Source organism: Taudactylus pleione, unplaced genomic scaffold (assembly GCF_031769625.1).
Source record: "Taudactylus pleione unplaced genomic scaffold, aTauple2 ptg000010l, whole genome shotgun sequence".
Classification (NCBI taxonomy): Eukaryota; Metazoa; Chordata; class Amphibia; order Anura; family Myobatrachidae; genus Taudactylus; species Taudactylus pleione.
The window spans coordinates 8264311-8287263 of NW_028284413.1; the positions used below are offsets into that span (position 1 = coordinate 8264311).

At 44.7% G+C, this 22953-nt stretch overlaps 1 protein-coding gene and 1 pseudogene across 1 annotated transcript in view; one reads left to right on the forward strand and one right to left on the reverse strand.

Annotated features, from left to right (window-relative positions):
* LOC148542669 (deoxyribodipyrimidine photo-lyase-like) overlaps nt 1-5995 on the forward strand; it is a 48503-nt pseudogene extending 42508 nt beyond the window's left edge.
* A 15772-nt stretch (nt 5996-21767) lies between these two features.
* LOC148542670 (palmitoyltransferase ZDHHC20-B-like) overlaps nt 21768-22953 on the reverse strand; it is a 70154-nt gene continuing 68968 nt past the window's right edge. The window contains exon 14 of the mRNA XM_088467457.1: nt 21768-22572. Within this exon, the coding sequence (XP_088323583.1) occupies nt 22512-22572 (61 nt within the window). The 3' untranslated portion in view covers nt 21768-22511. The remainder of the gene's footprint in view (nt 22573-22953) is intronic.

Genomic DNA, 22953 nt, shown 5'->3' on the forward strand with positions numbered 1-22953 from the left:
GGGTCTCGTTGTAAGCCCCGATGTGGTCGTTAGAGCTGTGGGTGTAACCCCACAGCCTAATGACCGAAACAGAGGCGGGCGGTTAGGATGCAAGCGGCCGCCCAGTTTCTGAGCGACCGCTTGCATCCTCCGACCGCCTCTGAATGAGGCCCTGTGTTTCTTCTGGCCATTGCTTCGGCCAGAAGGGAGTCAGATTTGGGGGCTCTCTCATGTCGCCCTCCCTTTCTGATTTTTCATAGGGACAGGGCGGTATTTCGCACTCGCCCTGGTTTCCTACCTAAGGTGGTATCTAGTTTCCACATTAATGAGGAAATTATAGTGCCGGCCTTTAATTCCCCAGACCTCTCGGCTGGTGAGGCCTCCTTGGATGTGGTACGTGCTCTAAGGATTTATGTTAACCGTACCAATTCATTTCGGAAGTCGGACTCATTGTTTGTCCTCTATGGTTTCCGTAAGAAGGGTTGGCCTGTCGCTAAGCAGACTTTGGCAGGGTGGATTCGCATGGCGATTTCTGAGGCTTCCATTCATGAGGGCCTTCCTGCACAATCCTCTGTTAAAGCTCCTTCTACTCGGTCTGTGGGTCCTTCATGGGCAGCTCGTCGTGGTGCCTCTGCTGTTCAGCTCTGCAAGGCAGCCACGTCGTCTTCTGTCCATACCTTTGTGAGGTATTATGCACTTGATACCTTCGCCTCTCAGGATGCTTCCTTCGGGCGGCGGATTCTCCTTTCAGCACAGGAGCGTCCCCACCCTTAAGATACTGCTTTGGGACATCTCCAAGGTATCCTGTGGCCTTGGATGTGGGCCCAGTTGATGGTTGGTTGTGGTTGACATGGATGAGGGAATGTTGTGGTTGCAGGTTGTCGCTGTGGACCGGGCTCCAGGCGGTCATTCACGTGGGGGTGTCCTTCAGGGGTCGGACGTTGGACTGATCTTCTTGGCGGTGTTGATCCAGAGTGAATCTTTGTGATGTTGGTGGACGGGTGTGGCGCTCCTCTTTGGGGTGGTGGAGCCTTCCTTTGTGCTTGGTCTGGGGCAGGGGGCCCTCGCGCCGGGGGGGGGGGGGGTCGCCCGGGAGGGCCAGGGGCCCACCATTGGTGTTGTACAGATATGAAATTTGTTATAGCACAGTGATTGAAAATCCATCTTTTAAAGAAATGTTACTGACCGCTCCATGGAGAGGAGCGGTCAGTAAGATTATTCCAGAGCAATTGTTAAACCAGTGTTATCCAGAATTTTGGAGATTGATTATCTGAAAGCACTGTCCATATCTGTGAGTTTTCACATTTGGAAAAAAACTTGGTGAGATTTTGTAGACAATTTGGTGTCTGGAAAATTGAGTAATCCAGACCTTTTATCATTGGAAAGTGTCCACTTGAGAGCCTTGTGTTTTATGAATTTTCATATTTGGATAAATATTTTGATCCACCCCTGAGGAAATCCTTTCAAGGACGAAACGCGTCGGGTGTTGTTAGTCATCTCTACCTCAGTGGGAGAATATAAGGTGGGACAGCATTATTGACCACCTTTTTCCAAAACATTTCTTTTAAAGATGGATTTTTAATTGTTGTGTTGTGGTGGAGTTTGTATTTGTGCAGCGCTGGTGGTGGCCTTTTGGCTTTCTTGGGTGGTTTTCTCTTGGTGCGAGGGTTTTTTGTTCTGGATCAGGTGTGTGTGGGGGGGTTCCGCTGCCCTGGAGAGGGGTGCTGCATTTGTTCGCCGGTGTCGTGGAGATTCGTTCTGGATCGGTGTCGTTGGGGGGATCGGTCTTGCGTCTGACTTCTGGAGGATGTTTCTGTGTGGGTGACTGTCTGGATTTTGGTCTGTGGTGACGGTTTGCAATTGTGACATTCTTTCATTTGTGTCAATTGTAGCCAGTTGTTGACTGGGCCTGTGTTTGAGGTTTGGTGATACTGTGGGGACTATACACTTGGGGGTGTCTGTAGTTGTCTTTGAAGCGCACCCTTTTTTGTGTTGGTTGTGTGGGATGTGTAGACCTTTCTAACAGGGGGTCAAGAAAAAAAGGGGTTGCAGCTATTATTTATTGGAGCTCATTCTAGTTTTACGTATTTGTATATTGTGAAATTTAGCGCAGTTTAAAGGCTTTCTTTTTGTGATATATATATATATATATATATATATATATTTTATAATCATCTATTCCACCTTTGAATCACTCTTTTTCCCACACCATAATTGTCTCACACTCTGTCAATTATATAACAAAGCCACTTTTAATGATCCTGATAAATATATAGGTTAACATATAAGTAATTTCATTTTTATCTCCTTTTTCCTCACAGACATTTTTAATATAACTATATAATATAATTTTTCTAATCATAATTGTAATTATTTATAATTTCACTTATTTCACTAATTAATCATACTTACATATTTTATTACTATTATTTTTAATCTTTATATTTATATTTATCTTTTATATTTTTTATTTCTATTTTTCATTAATTACTATTCATGTACAATCATATCACTGAGTATGTCCTTACAAATATAAACATATATATGTTTACTTGATATATAATGTGTACATAATTTAATTATTATTTTAACAGGCTCTATTGAGACTGTAATAGTCACTTTATAGATCCATGATGTTCTTTTCATTTTTCCCTTATCCATGTGATTGAATCAGAGCTTTTATCTATAGAAATCGGTTTTGTTTACATATGGTAATGAGAGCTCTGGGACACTCCCATATCTCTCTCTAGCACTACTACTAATGGTTGTCTGAGTCATTCAGGTTATTGGTGAACGATGCAGTCAATCTCAAGCCTAGCTCCATGATTGGATGCAGGTAATGTAAAAGGCAGGAAGCTTGAGTCAACACTGACGATCAGGTGACCAAGCCTCCCGGCGAAACGCGCGTCCTACTGCGCCAGCAGCATCACTTTACACGCCACTCCAGCAGCCCCACTGCACACGGACCTTAACTAAGGTAACTTCTTTTCTTTCCCTCACAGTGCTCTCTCATCTGGGAGGAAGCCGGCGACCTCTCCTGCAATGCCCAGCGGTAACAGGAGATAGACGCGGCGGATTCCCCAGATAGCAGAAGCACTACTGTTGTTTCCTCCAGGGCAAGCGACTCCCTCTCTCTCTCATCCCCTGTTTGATCCCAAGACAGGGGAAAGCAGAATTGGCCACTCGCTTTTCTCATCCCCCTGGATCTAACTTCTTTCATCTAACACGTGATACATACACCAATTATAATCACAATTATACCGTGTCTAATAACAACGGAGCTCAGCAAGAGGTTTTATTATTCATCTGCTGTTACCTCACTGTGGCTCTGATTGTTTGATATTATTTAATTCATGTGTATATCCTCAAACTTCCTTTTTCAACAAGGGAAATTCTATTTGTAACAGCTAATTATGTTGCCAGTCATTGTCCGTAGGTGAATACAATTGGAAGCTGTTTATTGTCATACAAATCGAGACTTTGGAGTAGGCTATTATCCCTGCAGGAGACATACATTATGTATATATAAGAATTTTGTCTTTTTTCCTCAGGGTTACTTTTTGAATAATTTTGCCGCGGGTGTACACTCTATATCATATCCCTGCAGGAGATATATAACATTATATGTTTCTCAATTTATGTTTATCATTGTCTTTTCCCTCAGGGTTTTCGATGACACAACATTGCTATATGTGTACACTTCATGTCACTCTAGATCAAATACAAGGTCCCTCTCATATATAGCAAGATATTGGAATTTATTTATATATGCTTAGTGATAACTTTTGATTCATATAAGTACGGTGACCTCTTATTGGATTGATACCTGTACATAACTTCACCCTTGATGGGAATTCATCTTAAATAATATTTCAATAAATGTTAAGTTTTATTTTCACCTCATTTCCATATACATCATATTTAAATCTTATACAAGAGTGCTCCCATAAAGACATATTTGTCTTTTTCCCCTTTTTCTGCTTTTTGCAATAAAGGAGTTTTTTACATGTATCCTGTGGATACCCTATGGACCCTGAAGTAGAAAATATGAGTTATGGTAAGAACTTACCCTTGTTATCTCTATTTCTACGAAGTCCATAGGGTTCCACAGGACTGTCGCACCTGTACTGCAGATGGGCTTTGTTCTGGTCACTGGTTTTTCTGTCTCCTTCTGGTGAGAATGTGATTCTTGTGTGTTCCAGACTTTCTTCTCTCTCTCTCTTCTCCTCCTCCGGCCTATGGCTTGTTACGTAACTGATTTGCTTTGGCTCGGGGGCGGGGTATAGGAGAGGGACCCCAGTGCATCCTGGGAGGCTGAAAAATTAACTCTGAGGTGCCCGATGTCTGCCGCCATCGCATATACCCAAAGGTATCCTGTGGAACCCTATGGACTTCGTAGAAATAGAGATAACAAGGATAAGTTCTTACCATATCTCATATTTTAACTGATTTTAAAATCTGTTGTATGCTTTTGGTGACTGATTTGTTACTAAATATGACTGCTCAAAGGAATTTTCTTACCTGAGCTGCGAATATTGCACTCCATTATTTCCAAGGTGCTTATGCCTGGGCCAAGAATACTCTGAAAGACCACGCAAAGGACAAGAGGACTCATTTGTATTCTCTGAAGGAACTGGAGAGTGGAAAGACTCATGATCTCCCCTGTGGAACGCAGCCCAGGTAATGCTTCATTTAGAGAGATAATGGAGTAAGTGAGAGTTTTTAGAATTGGAGATGTTGCCCATAGCAACCTATCAGATTCTACCTATTATCTTCTAGAAGGTGCTAGTTAAATGTTAAGTAGAATCTGATTGGCTGCTATGGGCAACGTCTCCATTTCTAAAAACTCTCACTTTAGTAAATATACCCCAATGACTCTTGGTAGATGATATAGATATAACAGTTCTCCAAATAATGAAATAAGTATAACTACTAATTGCATCTTATTTTGCATCATTTAATGTGCTAGTCTATCCTTTATTTGCATTTTCTATATTTACTGTATAACAAAGCTAATTGAATCATGAGTATTAGAGAGTATAATGATATTGCACCATGGATATATACAGGGCTGCCAAGAGAAATCATGGGCCGCGGTACAGCAACTTCCCGGGGCCCCCCCTGGAGGGGGTGTGGCCACAGCATGTCGGGGGCATGGTTGCACCTCTTTGGGGGCATGTCTAGCATGAGAGATGCATCCACTCACAGGAGCATGATATAGCTCTCAGCAGCTGGGCCAAAAGTATTCACTATTAAGGCCGGTACACACTAGACGGACTAGTGTGTACCGACCTCATTAGCGGCGGGACCCGGTGAGTTGCCTGCATTGACAAGTACGTACATACTTGCCAATGCCAGCAGCGACGGCGGGGACCATGCTGCATTCGGAGCGCGCATTGCCAGCAACATAGTGGGAACACAGTGGCCGATGTGCCTGACGTCTCTCCGATCTGCTGGATTGGGCAACATATCACTTAATGTGTACCCGTCATTACTGTGGGTAGACATCTGCACAATATCAGCACAAAACGGGCATATCGTGCAGTGCGTATACCCGATTTATGCACTCCCTTGGTTATTTGCGAAATCTTCAGGTTGCCCTGCTGCACAATCAATTAGAAGATATCATGTACGACGATGCCATGCTACCAAAATATATATATATATATATATGTATATATATATATATATATATAAAAAAAAAATATATATATATATATATAAATATTATACACACATATAGTCACATAGATGTTTATACACCCACAAATATATATAAATATATGTTACACATATATTTAAATAGATATGCGGCCGCTCATTAAAAGTTCCACATTTACCTTTAAATCTGCTTCAGTGTCTGCTCCTGATACCACCCCGGGTCCACAACAAAACCAGAGCCTCACACGTTAGGGTGGCAGTGGAAAGACAAACTGCAGCCATCCAGACAAGCATGCGGGAGCAAACCTCCGTTATTAGGGATACCCGTCAAGATCTCAGGGAGATAAAAGATTGACTTCCTGGCCCAAGTGGGTGCTCCACCATGGTGGACCAGTGCCCTGCCAAGCTAGGAACCAGCTCTTGGCAGGGTACCCGTTGGTCCACCCGGATCCGGGATTATTCTGCGAAGCGTCAGAACACAGAATAAACTTTTTTTTGCCAATTTCAATACAGATCTTTCCATGATCTTTTTTGAACTTGGTCCTACTATGAAATCTGGACAATATTGCCTCTTTGAAGCACCTCTCTGATTTTCTAAGACCTGGTACTCGTTGCTTGTTATCACATATTCTGTCTGATTACATTGTGCCAGACACATTTAGATGGAATTATTTTATAGTATTAGTTATTGTCAATTTCTGATATCAGATTTTTTTTTTTTACTTTTTAAAAAAGTCTAAGTCTGTGTTTGATATTTTAACCCTTAACAAAAAAATTTTAAAATATAAAACTATTATATATGCATGACATTTAATATACAAAAATTAACAAGTGTATTTTTACAATGTGTTTTGGGTATACAACTGCTGCAATATAACACACTACATTATAACCACATATAAATCATAGTTTGTAAACAATCATATTTTGAATAAGACAATGAAGGTATACATGGAAAGTAATTAAAAGAAAAAACATGTTTAAGTTACAAAATAATAGTAATGACATGTGAATAAATGTTAAATAAAAATATAATTAAAAACACTTTCTATTAAACTATTAATTCATAGTCTCTTTAAACTGTTATTTTAAAATATGCAATACAAGAGTACCTCTGCTTTAACACACATGTAACAACTTTCTCATTGCTAATCTGTGCATACAATCACACTCATGGCTATATCACCTGCTATTATTATCCTAGGAGTTTAGTATGCAATGGGACTTTTAGCAGAGCTAAAACATCGGTAACATCGAGTATCATCGGACCCATACGCAGCAATTGCACAAGCTCATACCTAAAGGTGCGTACACACGGTATGATTAAAATGCATATCGTTCATATCGTGCATTATTCGGTGCATCCAACTCACCAACGGCCTGCGATGCGTGGGCATATTTGGACGATAAAGGTATTGTCCATCGACCGTGCATGCAGGCCAACCTGGTCGATATCGACCAGGTTACTATAGGGACCCGCGATCGTCGCTGGTCGTCGGTGGGTTGATGGTGTGCTGGATGATCGATATCAATCATCCAGCACACCTGGGATATCGTTATCGCTGACGGTCGTTCCGTGTGCATGCACCATTATTTACTCAGGAATTGCTAACAGCCATGCACGCTATGAGACCTCACACTCCTTAGGTCATTGCAGTGGCATATTTACGCAAGCCCCTGCAACGGCGTTCTAACGCACAGGCACGCCTGTGTTCGCCCGACCACCGCCTGTCACCACCCACAAACAGCACTTCCTGTCAATCACTTTGGATCTGTGTGGCCTCTGCAATTGCAATTCCCTTTGCAATTATCTAGTTTGCGCACGCGCACTACTATGCATGTGCAGAACGCAACAATCGACCGATTGCCTGCGTATAAGTAACTGCGTTCCTTGCTGAATCAGGCCCAGAGTCCCAATAGTAGTTACACGCAGCATGCCGGCCTGAATGCCGAGAAAGCAGCCATAGCTTTATCAGTACTGGGGTGGTTGGGCACAAATTGAAGCAATAGAGTAGACAACCAAACTTTACCAGAGTCCGGTGAGTCTAGGAGGATCAGGTGAATGGGAACAACGATATAGATATATGTAGTGAGCAAACTACAATACCCGGCGCTCAAAAATAGATACCAGAAATTGTCCACCTGTTAGCTAGTAGCAATCTTTGATCTAGCTAAGACCAAATAATAAAGAAATCAACCTGAAAGCAACAACCTGTGTAGCTACTGCGCAAGGTGGATGGTTATATTGGTGTCAATACAGATAATAAATTGTATATGTGCTCTCTGTTCAAATGAATGGAAGACTGGATCGATAAAATACTCTATTTAATAACCAATAAATACACATATATAATCACAATCCAATCGCTAATTCTCCAGATGACAATGAATCTGGTAGAGATAATTATAACTGGATTAGAATCACTGTGGGTGAACATATATAAAGGAATTGATAAAAAGAGTGCTGGCGTCCCAGCTACTGATATAAAATACAAGAATTTACTTGATCTCTTGGTAACCAATAGAGTGCTCTAAGCGTGGCCACGCTAATATACATACGGTCCCATGGAGATGTTCACAATCATGTCAAAAATAGTATCCAAATAGATATAGATCTCACGGGATGCAGTGGTATCAGTATGATGTACACATCGAGAGCACTGAGTGGAATGCTCTTCTAATCTTCTAGTGAATGCTACAGACACAATCGGCATATACCGCTGATAAAAAGCATGCAGGGCTTGCTGGGCGTTAAGTCCTCCAGTGACTCCTGCCCCAGACGCGTGTTACAATGTAGCGGCTCCGGACGCTGGGTGATTCCAAACAAGGTGTGCGCTGAAGGTCAGCTGATCGGCAAGTCCCACTGTGCGTGTAGCGGGTAGGGCTTGCTGGGCAATAAGTCCTCCAGCAGCTCCTAACCCAAGCACGCCGCCTGCATGCTTTTTATCAGCGGTATATGCCGATTGTGTCTGCAGCATTCACTAGAAGATTAGAAGAGCATTCCACTCAGTGCTCTCGATGTGTACATCATACTGATACCACTGCATCCCGTGAGATCTATATCTATTTGGATACTATTTTTGACATGATTGTGAACATCTCCATGGGACCGTATGTATATTAGCGTGGCCACGCTTAGAGCACTCTATTGGTTACCAAGAGTTCAAGTAAATTCTTGTATTTTATATCAGTAGCTGGGACGCCAGCACTCTTTTTATCAATTCCTTTATATATGTTCACCCACAGTGATTCTTATCCAGTTATAATTATCTCTACCAGATTCATTGTCATCTGGAGAATTAGCGATTGGATTGTGATTATATATGTGTATTTATTGGTTATTAAATAGAGTATTTTATCGATCCAGTCTTCCATTCATTTGAACAGAGAGCACATATACGATTTATTATCTGTATTGACACCAATATAACCATCCACCTTGCGCAGTAGCTACACAGGTTGTTGCTTTCAGGTGAATGGGAAATCTCAAATCAATGGCAAGTGGCTCTGAAATTTAGCTTCCAGGTTACACCATGTAGAGGGCAGATATAGAAATGTGTTCTGGGTGGCTTCGGAAGACAATTCTGTGCAGAGAAAACAATTATGGGGGGTGGGGAGACCTTGATGACTGGAGATTGCGATGTCTCAAGCTGAAGCCAAGCTCACACATGTCCACTCGCTAAGGGCCTGATTCAGACCAGGTCGCAAGCGCTGAGCGCTCGCAACCAGGTCGATGGTGGCCCAGATCGCATGCGCACGACGGAGCCGGCTCCGTCGTGCGCATGCGCGAGACCCGGATAGCGACGGGCAGTCTGTCGCTCCGGGTCTCGTACCAAAGGGGGCGTGCTTTCGATGTTGAGTGACAGCACGCCCCCTTTGGTGGGCGGGCCGGGGGAGTGGCTGCCCAAACGGAGGCGTTCGAGTGATGTCAGTGGGAGGCGTTCGAGTGATATCAGCTTAGAGCCGAAATCTCTCTGGGGCTTGCGGCAACGAGACTCTACCACAAGGGTCTCGTCGCAAGCCCGATGGTCTTGACCACCGCGACCATCTTCCTGACTGCTCGCTATAGCTGTGGGTGGTCACCCACAGCTATGCGAGTGGCCAGGAGGCCGTTCTAAAAAAAAAAATAGCCCGGCCCTGATTCAGAGCGAGCGCTCTGTCAGAGCGTCCGGCTCTGAATCAGGGCCTAATGGTGGGTACACACTGGGCGATATTACTGAGCGACTGCACGATTACGACATCGTAATCGTGCAATCGCTCAGTAATCGTGCACTTTTATGTCGGAAACGACCAGCGATGCGCACTCCCGATGGTCGTTTCCGACATTGTCCATCGCCTGAACATGCAGTACAACCTGACGACCTCGTCAGGTTGCTGCATGTCGGGGAATGGGGGAGAGAGCCCGGCGCTGAACGATATCGTTAATGATATCGTTCAGCGGCTGTGCTCAATGTCATGAACGACATTGAGCACAGCCTGCCGGGGGGACACTACACGATATCGCTCAGGGAGCATATCGTGTAGTGTGTACGCACCTTAAGTTTCTTGGCTATATCAGCTACTGCACACTTTTAAAAAAGAAAAATTGCTACTGCGCTTATAAAAAGATTCTACTATGGCAGAAATTACCGACACCAAGACACTGGTACCTATATAAATAAGGGAACAATTTTATTCCATCTAAAAATATATTATATAAATCTAATGCATATATAAATGAGATTGCATATGAAAAAGATTTTAATATTCCACCGGGGAATTAATGAAAATAGAGTTCCATAAAAATTAATTATCCAGAAAAAATATGTATAATAGCAAGAATCCTTTATGTATCAACATTCCATAAGCTGTAATAAATGAATTTCAACATATAAATTCTCTCTTTAGTGTGGCAAAAATGTGTGCTCCTTGGACAAACAATATGATATCCACAGTCCACGATCTCTGACTCTTTGATAAAGCTCCCATAATAGGAATGAAACATGTCAGAGGAATAGGTCTTCATTGCTTCTATTGTGTGGACTGATCTAAAGGACCCCGGCTATATTTCTACGGACATCCTAAAGATTTTACTACTCAATACCTGCATACTCGGATAAAACCCATAAACAACAGATGGCTGGAGACTTCAGCTGAACACTGCCATTAGCTCCAGAGAGCCAGGTAACAGTGTGTGCCAATTTGCAGTTAGTCTGTTAGTGAATGCCATTTACTTACTAACGGCCGAGCCCTCTATACGCTGGGATCAGGGCCGTTTCTAGGGGCGGAGCGACTCGCACTGGGTGCTCCTCCCCGGCCCTGTCAGTCACTCACACAGACGACTGTAGCAGAGGTAGCAGCGACCGCTTCCATGCGCTCGCTGGCGCCGCTTCTCTCCCAGGCTGTCCATCCCCGCCCACCCACCGCATGACGCGGCTGCATCGTGACGTCACGATGTCACGTTGAGCAGCTGCGCAGAGGATCCCGGCCAGGTGCCATTCACGCTCGCCCCACTGACTGCCTGCCCTCCCACCCAACTGACTCACTGGCCGCCTTCCCAACCATCCCATCCATCCACCCACTCATATACCCGCCCGTACCCTGCAGCTCTGCTCAGCCCCAGTGGCCAGCCTATGAGACAACAGGTAAGTAGTTTTATTTTTTTATGGGGAGCAATGTGCTTTTTTTCTGGAGGGGGGAGCAATATGGTATATTCTGGAGGGGGGAGCAATGTGGTATATTCTTTGGGGGGGGAGCAAAGTGGTATATTCTGTGGGGTGGAGCAAAGTGGTATATTCTGTGATGGGGAGCAAAGTGGTATATTCTGTGATGGGGAGCAAAGTGGTATATTCTGTGATGGGGAGCAAAGTGGTATATTCTGTGATGGGGAGCAATGTCGTATATTCTGTGGGAGAGCAAATGTGGTATATTCTGTGGAGGGGAGCAATGTGGTATATGCTGTGGGAGAGCAATGTGGTATATTCTGTGGTGGGGGAACGATGTGGTATATTCTGTGGGAGGGAGCAATGCAGTATATTCTGTGGGGGGGAGCAATGTGGTATATCCTGCAGGGAAGCAATGTGCTGTTTTTTTTCTGTGGGGGAGCAATGTTATTTCCTCTGTGAGGGAGCAATGTGTTTTTTTCTCCTGTGGGGGTACACGGGACTGATGGTGTGCCTTAGAACAGGAATCGGGAAAACAGCTGTTGGTTTTGCTGTCCCTAATCCTATGGTTATATCTCATTTAGCCATAAGGTAGTCTTTTCATTTGAGACCACACCCCTTGTTGTGAAACCATGCCCCTTACAGTGAGGTGATACCCCCCCTTCTGGTGGCGCGCTTTCTTAAAGTTTGGTACTATTGTTGGGGGGGCGTATTTTGTCTGTTCGCACTGGGAGCCTCAGTTCCTAGAAATGGCCCTGGCTAGGACAGTTCCTACTTATGTTCACATCATTGTGGTTCCATAGATTGTGAACTGTGGATATCACACTGTTTGTCCCAGGAGCACCTTTTTTACCACACTAAAGAGATAAATTATATGTTGAAATCCACTTATTACAACTTACGGAACATTGATACATAAAGGATCTCCTTTTTATACATCTTTTTAATGGATAATTAACTGCATGTGCAGTACACCGAGCCGCAACTAAGGCTCGTGGCGCCACGCCCCCTCCATATAACATCACAAGGAGGAGGCGGGGCTACAAACACCGATAATTACAACAAAGCCTGGAGGATTCTCCGGGAGGCTGTAGGAGCAGCAGTGTGACCGTCTAAAGCATTAAAAGGATGGTCCAGGCGGCACTGCTGCAGAGACAGTGGCGTATCTATAATGGGTGCAGTGTGTGCGGGGCACACGGGCCCCCGGGTCCAGGGGGGGCCCGCACCGCACACACTGCACCCATTTTTTATTTTTTTTTAAACTTACCAGTCCGTGGATCCTGCGTCGGGTCTCAGCGCTGCTCAGAACACCGGAAAATGGCCGCCACGGCCATTTTGCCGGTGTGCTGCGCATGCACAGTAGACTCCGGGCACTAGAGTGTGCCCTGAGTCTACTGCGCATGTGCAGAACACCGGAAATTGGCCACCGCGGCCATTTACCGGCGTTCTGCGCATGCACAGTAGACTCCGGGCACGCTCCGGTGACTGGCCAGCCGCGTCAGTCAGCTGCCAGCCACCAGGAAAAGAGAAGGGTGCCCCACACAGTGAGTGCACAAGGGCCCCCTCCTCTCTTAAGACACCCCTGTGCAGAGATTCTGGCTGCAGGTACCCTGCTGCCCACAGAGCGCTGTGCTCTGTGCAGCCGCACTGCTCGCACACCCCTAGTTATGGCCCTGGCAGTACGGTTCATGCATGATCGCATGCAGAGCGGCAGCAGACTGTCAGTGACTGACAGTCTGCTGCCGTCTCTGGGCAGGGAGGCGGTGGCGATGGCCTCAGTTTCCCCAAATGGAGGCGTGCCACTGCCGATGGTGGGTGAAATGAGGCCAGGATCTCTGTTGGCTGGCGGAGATTTCCTGGTCTCTTTTGAGCAACTGCGTTCATCGGCTTGACAAACCCCATGGTCGATCAGCTGGCAGAGGATCACGCAGATGTTCCAATGCTGCTTCCATGGATGCAGCTCGGAACAGTAATGCATGCAGAAGGCAGGAAGCCTCCTGCTGCATTAACATAATAGTTCTATCACAGCTGCTACCATGGTAGCAGCTACGATAGCAATAGCGTCGGACCTTGAATCACCCCCATTGTTCGCAAAGTTCTCCCAACACTTTTGTAGAAGTTCCCACAAATGTGCTGCACTTGTAGGTGGCTTTGCTTTCGTCCTTGTGTCCAGTTCATCTGAAACCAGCTTGATGGGGTTTAAGTATGGACACTGTGCTGGCCATTCCATGATTTAAAGTCTACCTTCTTGTTGTTTTCATCAAAGGTTGTTCTGGCATACAGTAGCTTGGATGTATATTGTGTGTCATTATCTTGCTGTACCTACTGTTTTGCTGGTGTTTCTATGTATAGAACACTGGAGAATTACAAACTATACATACTCTGCACACAGGAACTAGGCTAAATAGTAATATATGATAAATACTGCAACTTAAGTCATGCCCTGGAGTGGAAGGGAACTGCAGTGTGTACATGATGTGAGCCACGTGTACTGCACTATGGCATAATGTGAACCAGAGGCACTACACTGTGGCATGATGTGAGCCGGGTATACTACACTATGGCATGATGTGAGCCAGGAACACTGCAGTGTGGCATGATACGAGCCGGGGGAACTGCAGTGTGGCATGCTGTGAGCAGGAGGCACTGCAGTGTGACATGTTGTGAGCTGGGGGCACTGCAGTGTGGTATGATGTGAGCTGGGGCCACTGCAGTATGGTATGATGTGAGCCGGGGGCACTGGACTGTGAGATGGTGGGAGTTGGGGGAACTGTGGCTGCATGATGAGAGCCAGGGCACTGCAGCAGGGGTGTATGTATCCCTTGGCCAGGATGGCACTGGCCAAGGGTAGGTGCCGCCCGGCGGTGCCACTCATGGACATCCCTTCCGCCCAGCGGGGTGATTCACAGGCCCACATCTGGCACAGCTGGCCTGTGCAATATAGGTTTTTTTGCTATTGCGGCGCAGCATGCGTGGTGTCATGATGTAATGCTGTGCTGCACCACTGAGAAGCAGAGGGATGTTAAAGGCTGGCACGGGGGGGGCTGGAGAGATATGGGGAGGGAGCCTGGATAGACAGAGGGGTGACTTGGAGGACCTAGAGTGACACGGGGGGGCTGGAGTGACACAGTGGAGGCCTGGAGTGACACAGGGGGAGCCTAGAGAGACACAGGGGGGCCTGTAGTGACACAGGGTGGGGCTAAAGTGATACAGGGAAACCCTGGGGTTACACAGGGGAACCTGGAGTGACAGGGGGGGGTTACCAGTTTTTTTTCCAGGGGTGCTCAGAGCACTAGATTTGCGAGCTTTCGTCTCTATGATCAATATAGGATATAAGGGACCATGCGACGGACGCCATTTCACTTCGGCTGTGGAGACTGAACAGGGAGGGTGGGTATTGTAGGGCTGGGAGAGGTGCTGGTGCTATCTGCTGTGTTCTGGGCTGGTTCTGATCCATTCTGGTCTCTGCTCACGGTGCTGTCACTGTTACTGTGCTGTCTGCTGATCCATTCTGGTCTCTGGTCACGGTGCTGTCACTGTGCTGTCTGCTGATCCATCTGGACTGTCTGCTGTGTCCTGGGCTTGTGCTGTGTCCATCTCTGGGCCCAAGTTCTGGACTCCAAAAAACAAAAAAGTAAAAAAAAATAAAAACCAATAAAAGTGTCTTATATTTTTTTCTTGTGTGTGTGCTCGTGGGTGTTAGGCTTAACCGCAGTAGCGGACAAGATCCAGCCCAACTCCAGTCGTGATCAATTGGTGCTCTGGGCCCAAGTTCTTCTGGAGCGGACACAAAATAAAAATCATCATGTCTTTTTTTCTAATATTTTTGTGTGTGCGCACGACTGCACGTGTGTGAATTTTGTAAACGCACCTTGGCTACACTATTGGTGATTGTGACACTGCTTCAAGACTGCAGAAAATATGGAGGGCTGTCACATGACAGGAGAGCAAGGCCAAGAATCACATGTTGTAGCTGCCGCCAGCAGTGCAAGGCCGTCAACTTCCTCGTCCTCTAGGAAGGCCCACGCCCCAGGGCTTGAGTCAGGCCATCAATATGGTAAAGCAAGTTTTACAGAAGTTAAGAAAAAAAATTTAAAGGATATTTGCCTTTAGATAAACAAAAAATTGGCAATATGCCATTCACTACACGAAGTGGCAAGGAAAGGATAAGATGTTGGCTTTTCTTTATGAAGACTGCTTATAGCCCTTCTGTTTGTAGTAGTAGTAGTAGTGGTGGTGGTGGTCCAATTAAAAATGTGAAAGTTGTTAAGACAGCTCCGGGAAAACCAACTTTGTGCCCTGAGAAATCGAAATCACAAATCCCGAGGAGAGTGCAAGTGTGTCCGCGGTTACCATGTGTGAGCCCGACCTAAATACTAGTGTACTGTAGGATCCTCCGAGTTCCAACATTTGTGTGCCCTCTGTAAATGTGGAGAAAGGCAGTGAACATCTTGCACACGTAGTCATTGAGGATGCTTCTGTGGAATTGCACATGGAGGAGGATATTTTGGTAGTTGAAGGCACTAAGGATGATGAGGATGTTGATGAAGATGTTGGTGATGAGGATGTTGATGCCGAGGATGTCCTTTGTGTAAGTAAGGCAACAGCTGTTGCCCATGGTTTGAAAAAGGCAAAGCCCATTGTTGTCATGCCGGGACAAAAGACAAAAAAATCTACTTTTCACGCATGGAATTATTTCCATCCTAATCCGGAGAACAGTTGTCAAGCCATATGTGCCCGTTGCCATACAAGAGTAAGTAGTGGGAGGGACCTAAACCACCTACGTCACTTGGAGCGCATTCATCAAATATCAAAGTGTACATTGCCAAGTTCCAAAACTCAAAACATAACAAGTCCAGTGTCACCTACCTGCTCCCTCTCTGTGAGATCCAATCGCCTTCGATCTCCAACACCAACACCTGCATCATCAACATTCTCATTCGTAATCGGAAGTAGTCCTGCTGCATCCAATGTTGGTATTCGAAGCATGATTGACTCCTCTCCTATCCGTGATTCCTCAGAAGGATCCTTGATGACTGCTGCTGTTGCTGTCAGTGGATCTTCATCCCAGAAGGGGACCAGGAAGAAATCTACTTGTAGCGTATCCTCCAAAAAACAATTAACTGTCAAACAATAGTTTGCAAGTGCAAACAAGTATGACAGCAATCACCCATTTGCACAGCAGATTACTGACGCCATAACAGCTATGCTGGTATTAGATGTGCATCCAGTATCCGCCATTACTGCAGTGGGTTTTCAACAGTTAATTAAGGTCCTGTGTCCTCGCTACCAGATCCATTCTAGATTCCACTTCGCTACAACAGCAATTCCAAGTCTGTACAAGGACATTAAGAAAACCTTATTAATGTCCTCAGAAATGCCATTGTACCCACCGTCCACTTGACCACTGATATGTGGACAAGTGGGACAGGGCAAACTAAGGATTACATGACTGTGACAGCCCACTGTTGTATTGCCTACAACAGCAGCAGCAACATCTACCAAAAGACAGCTGATATAGAGGCAGGCTACTCTTTGTATAACTGGTTTCACTAAGAGGCATACCGCTGAGAACCTCTTTGAAAAACTCAGGGAAATCATTGCTAAATGGCTTATCCCACTTGCACTGCTAAATGGCTTATCCCACTTGCACTCTCCTCGGGATTTGTGATTTCGGGCAATGCCACCAATATTGTTAGAGCATTACATGTGGGCGAATTCCAACATGTCCCATGTTGGCGAATTCCAACACATCCCATGTTTTGCTCACACAATTAATTTGGTGGTGCAACGTTTTTTTAAAAAGTGACACTGTCGTGAAAGGAGATGCTCTCGGTGACCCACAAAATATCAGGACATTTTAGACATTCGCCGACCGCTTGTCGAAGATTGCATAGCAGTTACTGTTAAATTTGCCCTTCCATCAGCTGAAGCAAGAGGTAGTAACTCGGTGGAATTCTACCCTCTATATGCTTCAGCGGATGGAGGAACAGCAAAAGGCCATCCAGGCCTATACAATGGACTATGACATAGGCCGTGGAGGGGAAATGCACCTTACTCAAGCGCAGTGGAGAATAATTTCTGTGTTGTGCAAGGTTCTCAAACCCTTTGAACTTGCCACACGTGAAGTTAGTTCCCACAGTCAGGTCATTCCCCTCATCAGACTTTTGCAAAAACAGCTGGAGAAACTGAAGGAGGAGCTGAAACGGAGCGATTGCACAAAGTATGTCGGACTGGTGGATCAAGCCCTTGATTCACTTCACCAGGATCCAAGAGTCGTCAATCTATTGAAATCTGAAAAATATATTTTGGTGACCATTCTGGATCCTAGATTTAAGTCCTACCTTGTGAGTTTTTTCCCAACAGACCAAATTCTAAAACCATGCAAAGAACAGTTGGTCAAAAAATTGTCATCTGCAGCTGCATGTGAAACGCCATCATCTCCTCCTTCAGTTTCAACAGCTGCCAGGAAAAAACTCAATTTTCCTTACAGAATGCCTGCTGGTCATGCAGATCGTTCACCAAGAAATGACATCTGCTCGGGCCTGAGAGAACTGCCTACTAGTGACATGTCTTCTACCGTGACTATGTGTGATACGGTTTCCATTCACAAAATGGTGGAGGACTATTTCAAAGATAAAATCCTATTAGACATGTCAGACAGTCCCTTTCAGTACTGGCAGGAAAAGAGGCAATTTGGAGTCCCATACACAAACTAGCTTTGCATTACTTAAGTTGCCCACCCTCCAGTGTGTACTCCGAAAGAGTTTTCAGTGCAGCTGGTAACCTTGTCAGTGATCGGCGTAGGAGGTTACTTGCCACCCACAGCTAATGCGAGCGGCCAGGATGATGGTCGCGATGGTCAAGACCATCGCGACCATTGGGTTTGCGATGAGACCCTTGTGGTAGGGTCTCGTGGCCACAAACCCCAGAGAGCTTTAGGCTCAAACAGAGCAGAAAGCTCTCCCACTGACATCACTTGTGATGTCAGTGGGGCCGCCCCCAGACGGTAGGCGTTCTCATGGAAACGCCTCCGTCTGGCCAGCCACCCTCTCCAGCCCGCCCACCAAAGGGGGCATGCTGTCACTCAACATCGACAGTACGCCCCCTTTGGTGCGAGACCCGGAGCGACAGATTGCCCGTCGCTATCCGGGTCTTGCGCATGCACATGATGGAGCCGGCTCCGTCGTGCGCATGCGCTCTGGGTCACCATCGACCCAGTTGCAAGCACTCAGCGCTTGCGACCAGGTCTCAATCAGGCCTCCAGTTTGCAGCCTCCTCTTATGACGTTAAATCAGTCGCCATGGTTGATGAACCATCCATGTGTGGTCCACCCAATTTTTGGTCTTCCACATTCTAACATTCACATATCTAAGAAGAAGTGTACAGTGGGAACAATGGCAATTTGAAGGCCGCTAACTCTGTTTTTTTTTTAATGTCCCTGTACAGGTTGGAAAATTCCGTTACAGAACAGAAGGTTTGCAAAGGATTATTTAAGTCAATTGTCTATTTATTTTTGGAAAGCATGCTTCCTGGTCCCCTTCTGGGATGAAAAAAATCAACTCCCAGCAAGCAGGCATGGCGCTCAAGACACAACGTAATACTTAAACCTTAGGTCTGAAATGTTGCATTTGCTGCTCTGACCGCTTGTTCACAATACATCTCATATGGTTAAGTGTACAGTGGAAACAACGGCAGTTTGAAGGCCACTAACTATGTTTTTTTTTTATGTCCCTCTAAAGGTTGGGAAATGCCTTTATAGAAGATTTGCAAAGCATTATTTAAGTCAATTGTTTATTTATTTTTGGAAAGCACACTTCCTGGTCCCCTTGTGAGCTGTGAGGTGGTCAAAATTGACTAGAAACGAGTGAAAATAAATGTTATTGAGGTTATTAATACTGTAGGCACAAAAAAGGCCCATTTTATGTGATTTTAGCTGTTTTTTTGATTTTTGAAGAAAAAATCCAGATCCAAAACCAAAACACGAAAACAAAACACTGAGGTGAGGTTTTGGCAAAACCAATCCAGATCCAAAACCAGGGGAGATCCAGATCCAAAACCAAAACACGAGGGTCGGCGCACATCTCTAATTCCAATGAGCACACAATTCTGTGAATTAGCAGCTACACCATTTTGTGAGTGACATCAGTCTCACTCTGTGAGAATGCTGAATCTAGTTAACCACAGGGTGTGATGGCATACCATATCTGTATTGCGCAGGGAACACGTTTCAGTCATATTACAGACCTTTGTCAAGGCACAGATATATAAAATAGTCAATCTGGATAATCAAACCATCTAAATTAATAGGAACACAAGCATGACTTACCAGGTGTAATCAATATACTCTCCGCTAACTCCACATGTCAAAGTGGAACGGACTCCAGACAGGCCATGCCACAAACTGAACATGAGCATCCAAGCCTCGTAATGAACACACCAATCCACCTCTTCCCTGGTGACCCACATGATGCTCACCAATATTGAGCTTCACCAGGGCTCGCCCCCACGATCGTGTCATTCTGCGATCACATCACAGCCACCAGCCGAGGCCCCGTCATGCTCAACATAAAGGGCGGCAGCACAATGTCATCACGGTCACGATTGCTATAAAGCGAACAGCTGACCGTATCATAGCAACAGGACATAAACACACCAATGCTTCTATATAACGATCGCGATCATATATTAATGGTATAGTACCATAGATAAGCCACCAGTGATTAAGAGACGTAAATTAGATATTGTTAATAATGATTATAAATAACAGTTTTTACAGATGGCTTACTGGTGATTTAACTAAACCTTGCTCTCTTTGTATTATATAATGTCATGAATTTAGTATCCAATGCTTCTGAGATATTGCTGTTAAGAATATTTTAATTATTTGTGCATTTATTTGCCTTTTATAGAATGTATACTGGTGGTGGGCAATTGCACTGTTTACGCTGTGCAGCCATGGTTACCATGGCACTGAGCTTCTGTGGGCGGAGGCGGGTTTAACCTGCACTAGCATGCACAGTCGATGGCGCCGACAGCTGACCAGCGTCTATTACTCACGGGCTGTCTACATATAGGTAAGATTCCATTTTTGTATTATGAATTTACTGTTAGAAGACGGGGAATAATCCTGAAATGTTGCAGGAGCTATGGATTAAGGGTCCTTATTTGAACTCATGGAAAGCCCAGTGAATGCTTCTGCATTGCTACATATGAATTCTGTGTGCACCTTGGCAATTACAGTGTAGTGGAAAGTGCCGGCTACTTAGATCTGTTATATGTGTATAAATATATACAACACTGTGCAAAAGTATTAGGCAGGTATGGAAAAAATGCTGCAAAGTAAGAGCTTTCAAAAATAGTTTTAATAGTTTATTTTTATCAATTAACAAAATGCTAAGTGAATGAACAGAACAGAAATCTAAATCAAATCAATATTTGGTGTGACCACCCTTTGCTTTCAAAACAGCATCAATTCTTCTAGGTACACTTGCACAGTTTTTGAAGGAACTCAGCAGGGAGGTTGTTCCACACATCTTGGAGAACTAATCACATATTTTCTGTGGATGTAGGCTTGCTCAGATCCTTCTGTCTCTTCATGTAATCCCAGACAGGCTCAATGATGTTGAGATGCCTTGTTTCCATGTCGAAGGTATGGCTTTTTGGCCGCAATTCTTCCATGAAGACCACTTCTGGCCAGATTTCTCCGAACAGTAGATGGGTGTACCTGGGTCCCACTGGTTTCTGCCAGTTTTGAGCTGATGGCACTGCTGGACATCTTCCAATTTCAAAGGGAAGTAAGCATGATGTGTCTTTCATCTGAACTTTCCTTGGCCGACCACTGCATCTACGGTCCTCAATGTTGCCTGTTTCTTTATGCTTGTTTAAAAGAGCTTGAACAGCACATCTTGAAACCCCAGTCTGCTTCGAAATCCCCCTCCCAATTTCCTGTACCAGCCCAGGCTGAAATATTCGTGGCTGGTTATGGATATAGGGGGGACCACAAGCTTTTTTTTTTTTTTTTTTACTATTTAATTGCTGTTAAGTTTAAAAAGCCTGCATTGATCATAGTGATCTGTGCAGTGCTTCTCCAAATTCACCTGCCTCAGGCTGGCCTTTTGTCTGGTCGATTTTGAAGTCTATTTTTCATTGATTTTCAATTGATTTGTAAACCGACCATTAGTAAATCTCTGGTTTCTATTGTAGTCTATGTAAAGGTATCAATGGTTGATCCAATGTTCTAAAGTCAAATTTTTGGTCTGTTTGATGGTAAGTTTTACTTTAGTAAATCTCTGATTTGCTAAAATTGACCAAAAATTTATATCAACCAAAAGTCAACTTTTAGTAAATGTAAGTATCAAATTTATGCAGGGGACTTGTGCTGATTATTATATCTGCTTATTATGTTTTTTTATATATATATATATATATATATATATATATGTTAGTCATGATCAATTATAAAGCACATTGGATGTGTGACTATTTAATAAATTGACACATTGTTTTAACTATTGTACTACACCCATATATATGGAACCAGTAAATACTATTTTTATTACCACTGCCTTTAACACTGATAAACACCATACAGAAAACCTCTCATTTTTATTTCACACGTCATTAAAAGATGATATTTGCGTGTACAAATTTTCACTCCATGCCAATTTAGGAATGATTTACAAAGAAGTGTTAGTACAATAAGGCAGAACTATCCTCTCTCTCTCCAGTATACACAAAGTATGGAGTGTATGTGTATACTTTTCTTCTTTTTAGAGCCCTGTAGCCCAATCTGCTCTGGAAGATACCATCTCAGGCTGTCACAAATATGTCACTGCTGGGGCTCATCCTCTCCAATGAGTGACAGCCGAGACAGCACTATCCCTTGCCGCCTTGTTTCACTGGCAGATCGCCAGGTGGTTGAGCTTAGAATGACACAGGGACGGAGCTTTAGGCTACATGGAGGTGGGGCTTTAAGCAGCCCATAGCCATCTCCCCAGGGGAGATGGAGCTTCAACAAACCTACCACCTGAGTGGGGTGGGTGGGGTTGTGAATGGGTGATGTTTCAGGGGCCCAGGAGGTAAATGTTCAGGGCTTCAGAATGCTGTTGGTGCTGACAGGATTTTTCTTTTTCTGTCTGCACTGCAGTGGATTCTGTGGGCCTACTATCATGGGGGCCTTGCACTGCATCTTCAACTGCCCCATAATTAATCCGGCCCTGCCCAGTTTTACTCTGCATATTTCTCTGGATCGTAATGTTGAGTTGGCAGAGAATATCCGTCTCCCAGGCTGTAATAAAAGAGAGAGAGCAGTTCAGTTATTAGACAGAGCAGTTGTTAGATAAGAATTATGATAATAATAAAGTTTAATTCAAATAGTACTCTATGTACTCTCTCCTCCCACCTGCCTATTCAGTGACAGATCCAGGGGATGGTGAGGGGAGGGGATCGATCAGAGTCCTGATTGCCCCCCTGGATCCATCACTGTGTCTACCTGGTCTCTTTCAGACAGGCAGAGGATCGTGAGGCAGCATTGATTTCAACATGTTTGAAGGTTATATAGCCAGATAGAGACATATTATTGAATTATAATTTTCAGTGGCACAGTGCCTTTAAAAAAACGGTAATGTTGGGAGACCTGAACTAACACAGTAGATTTAAAGCAGTGATG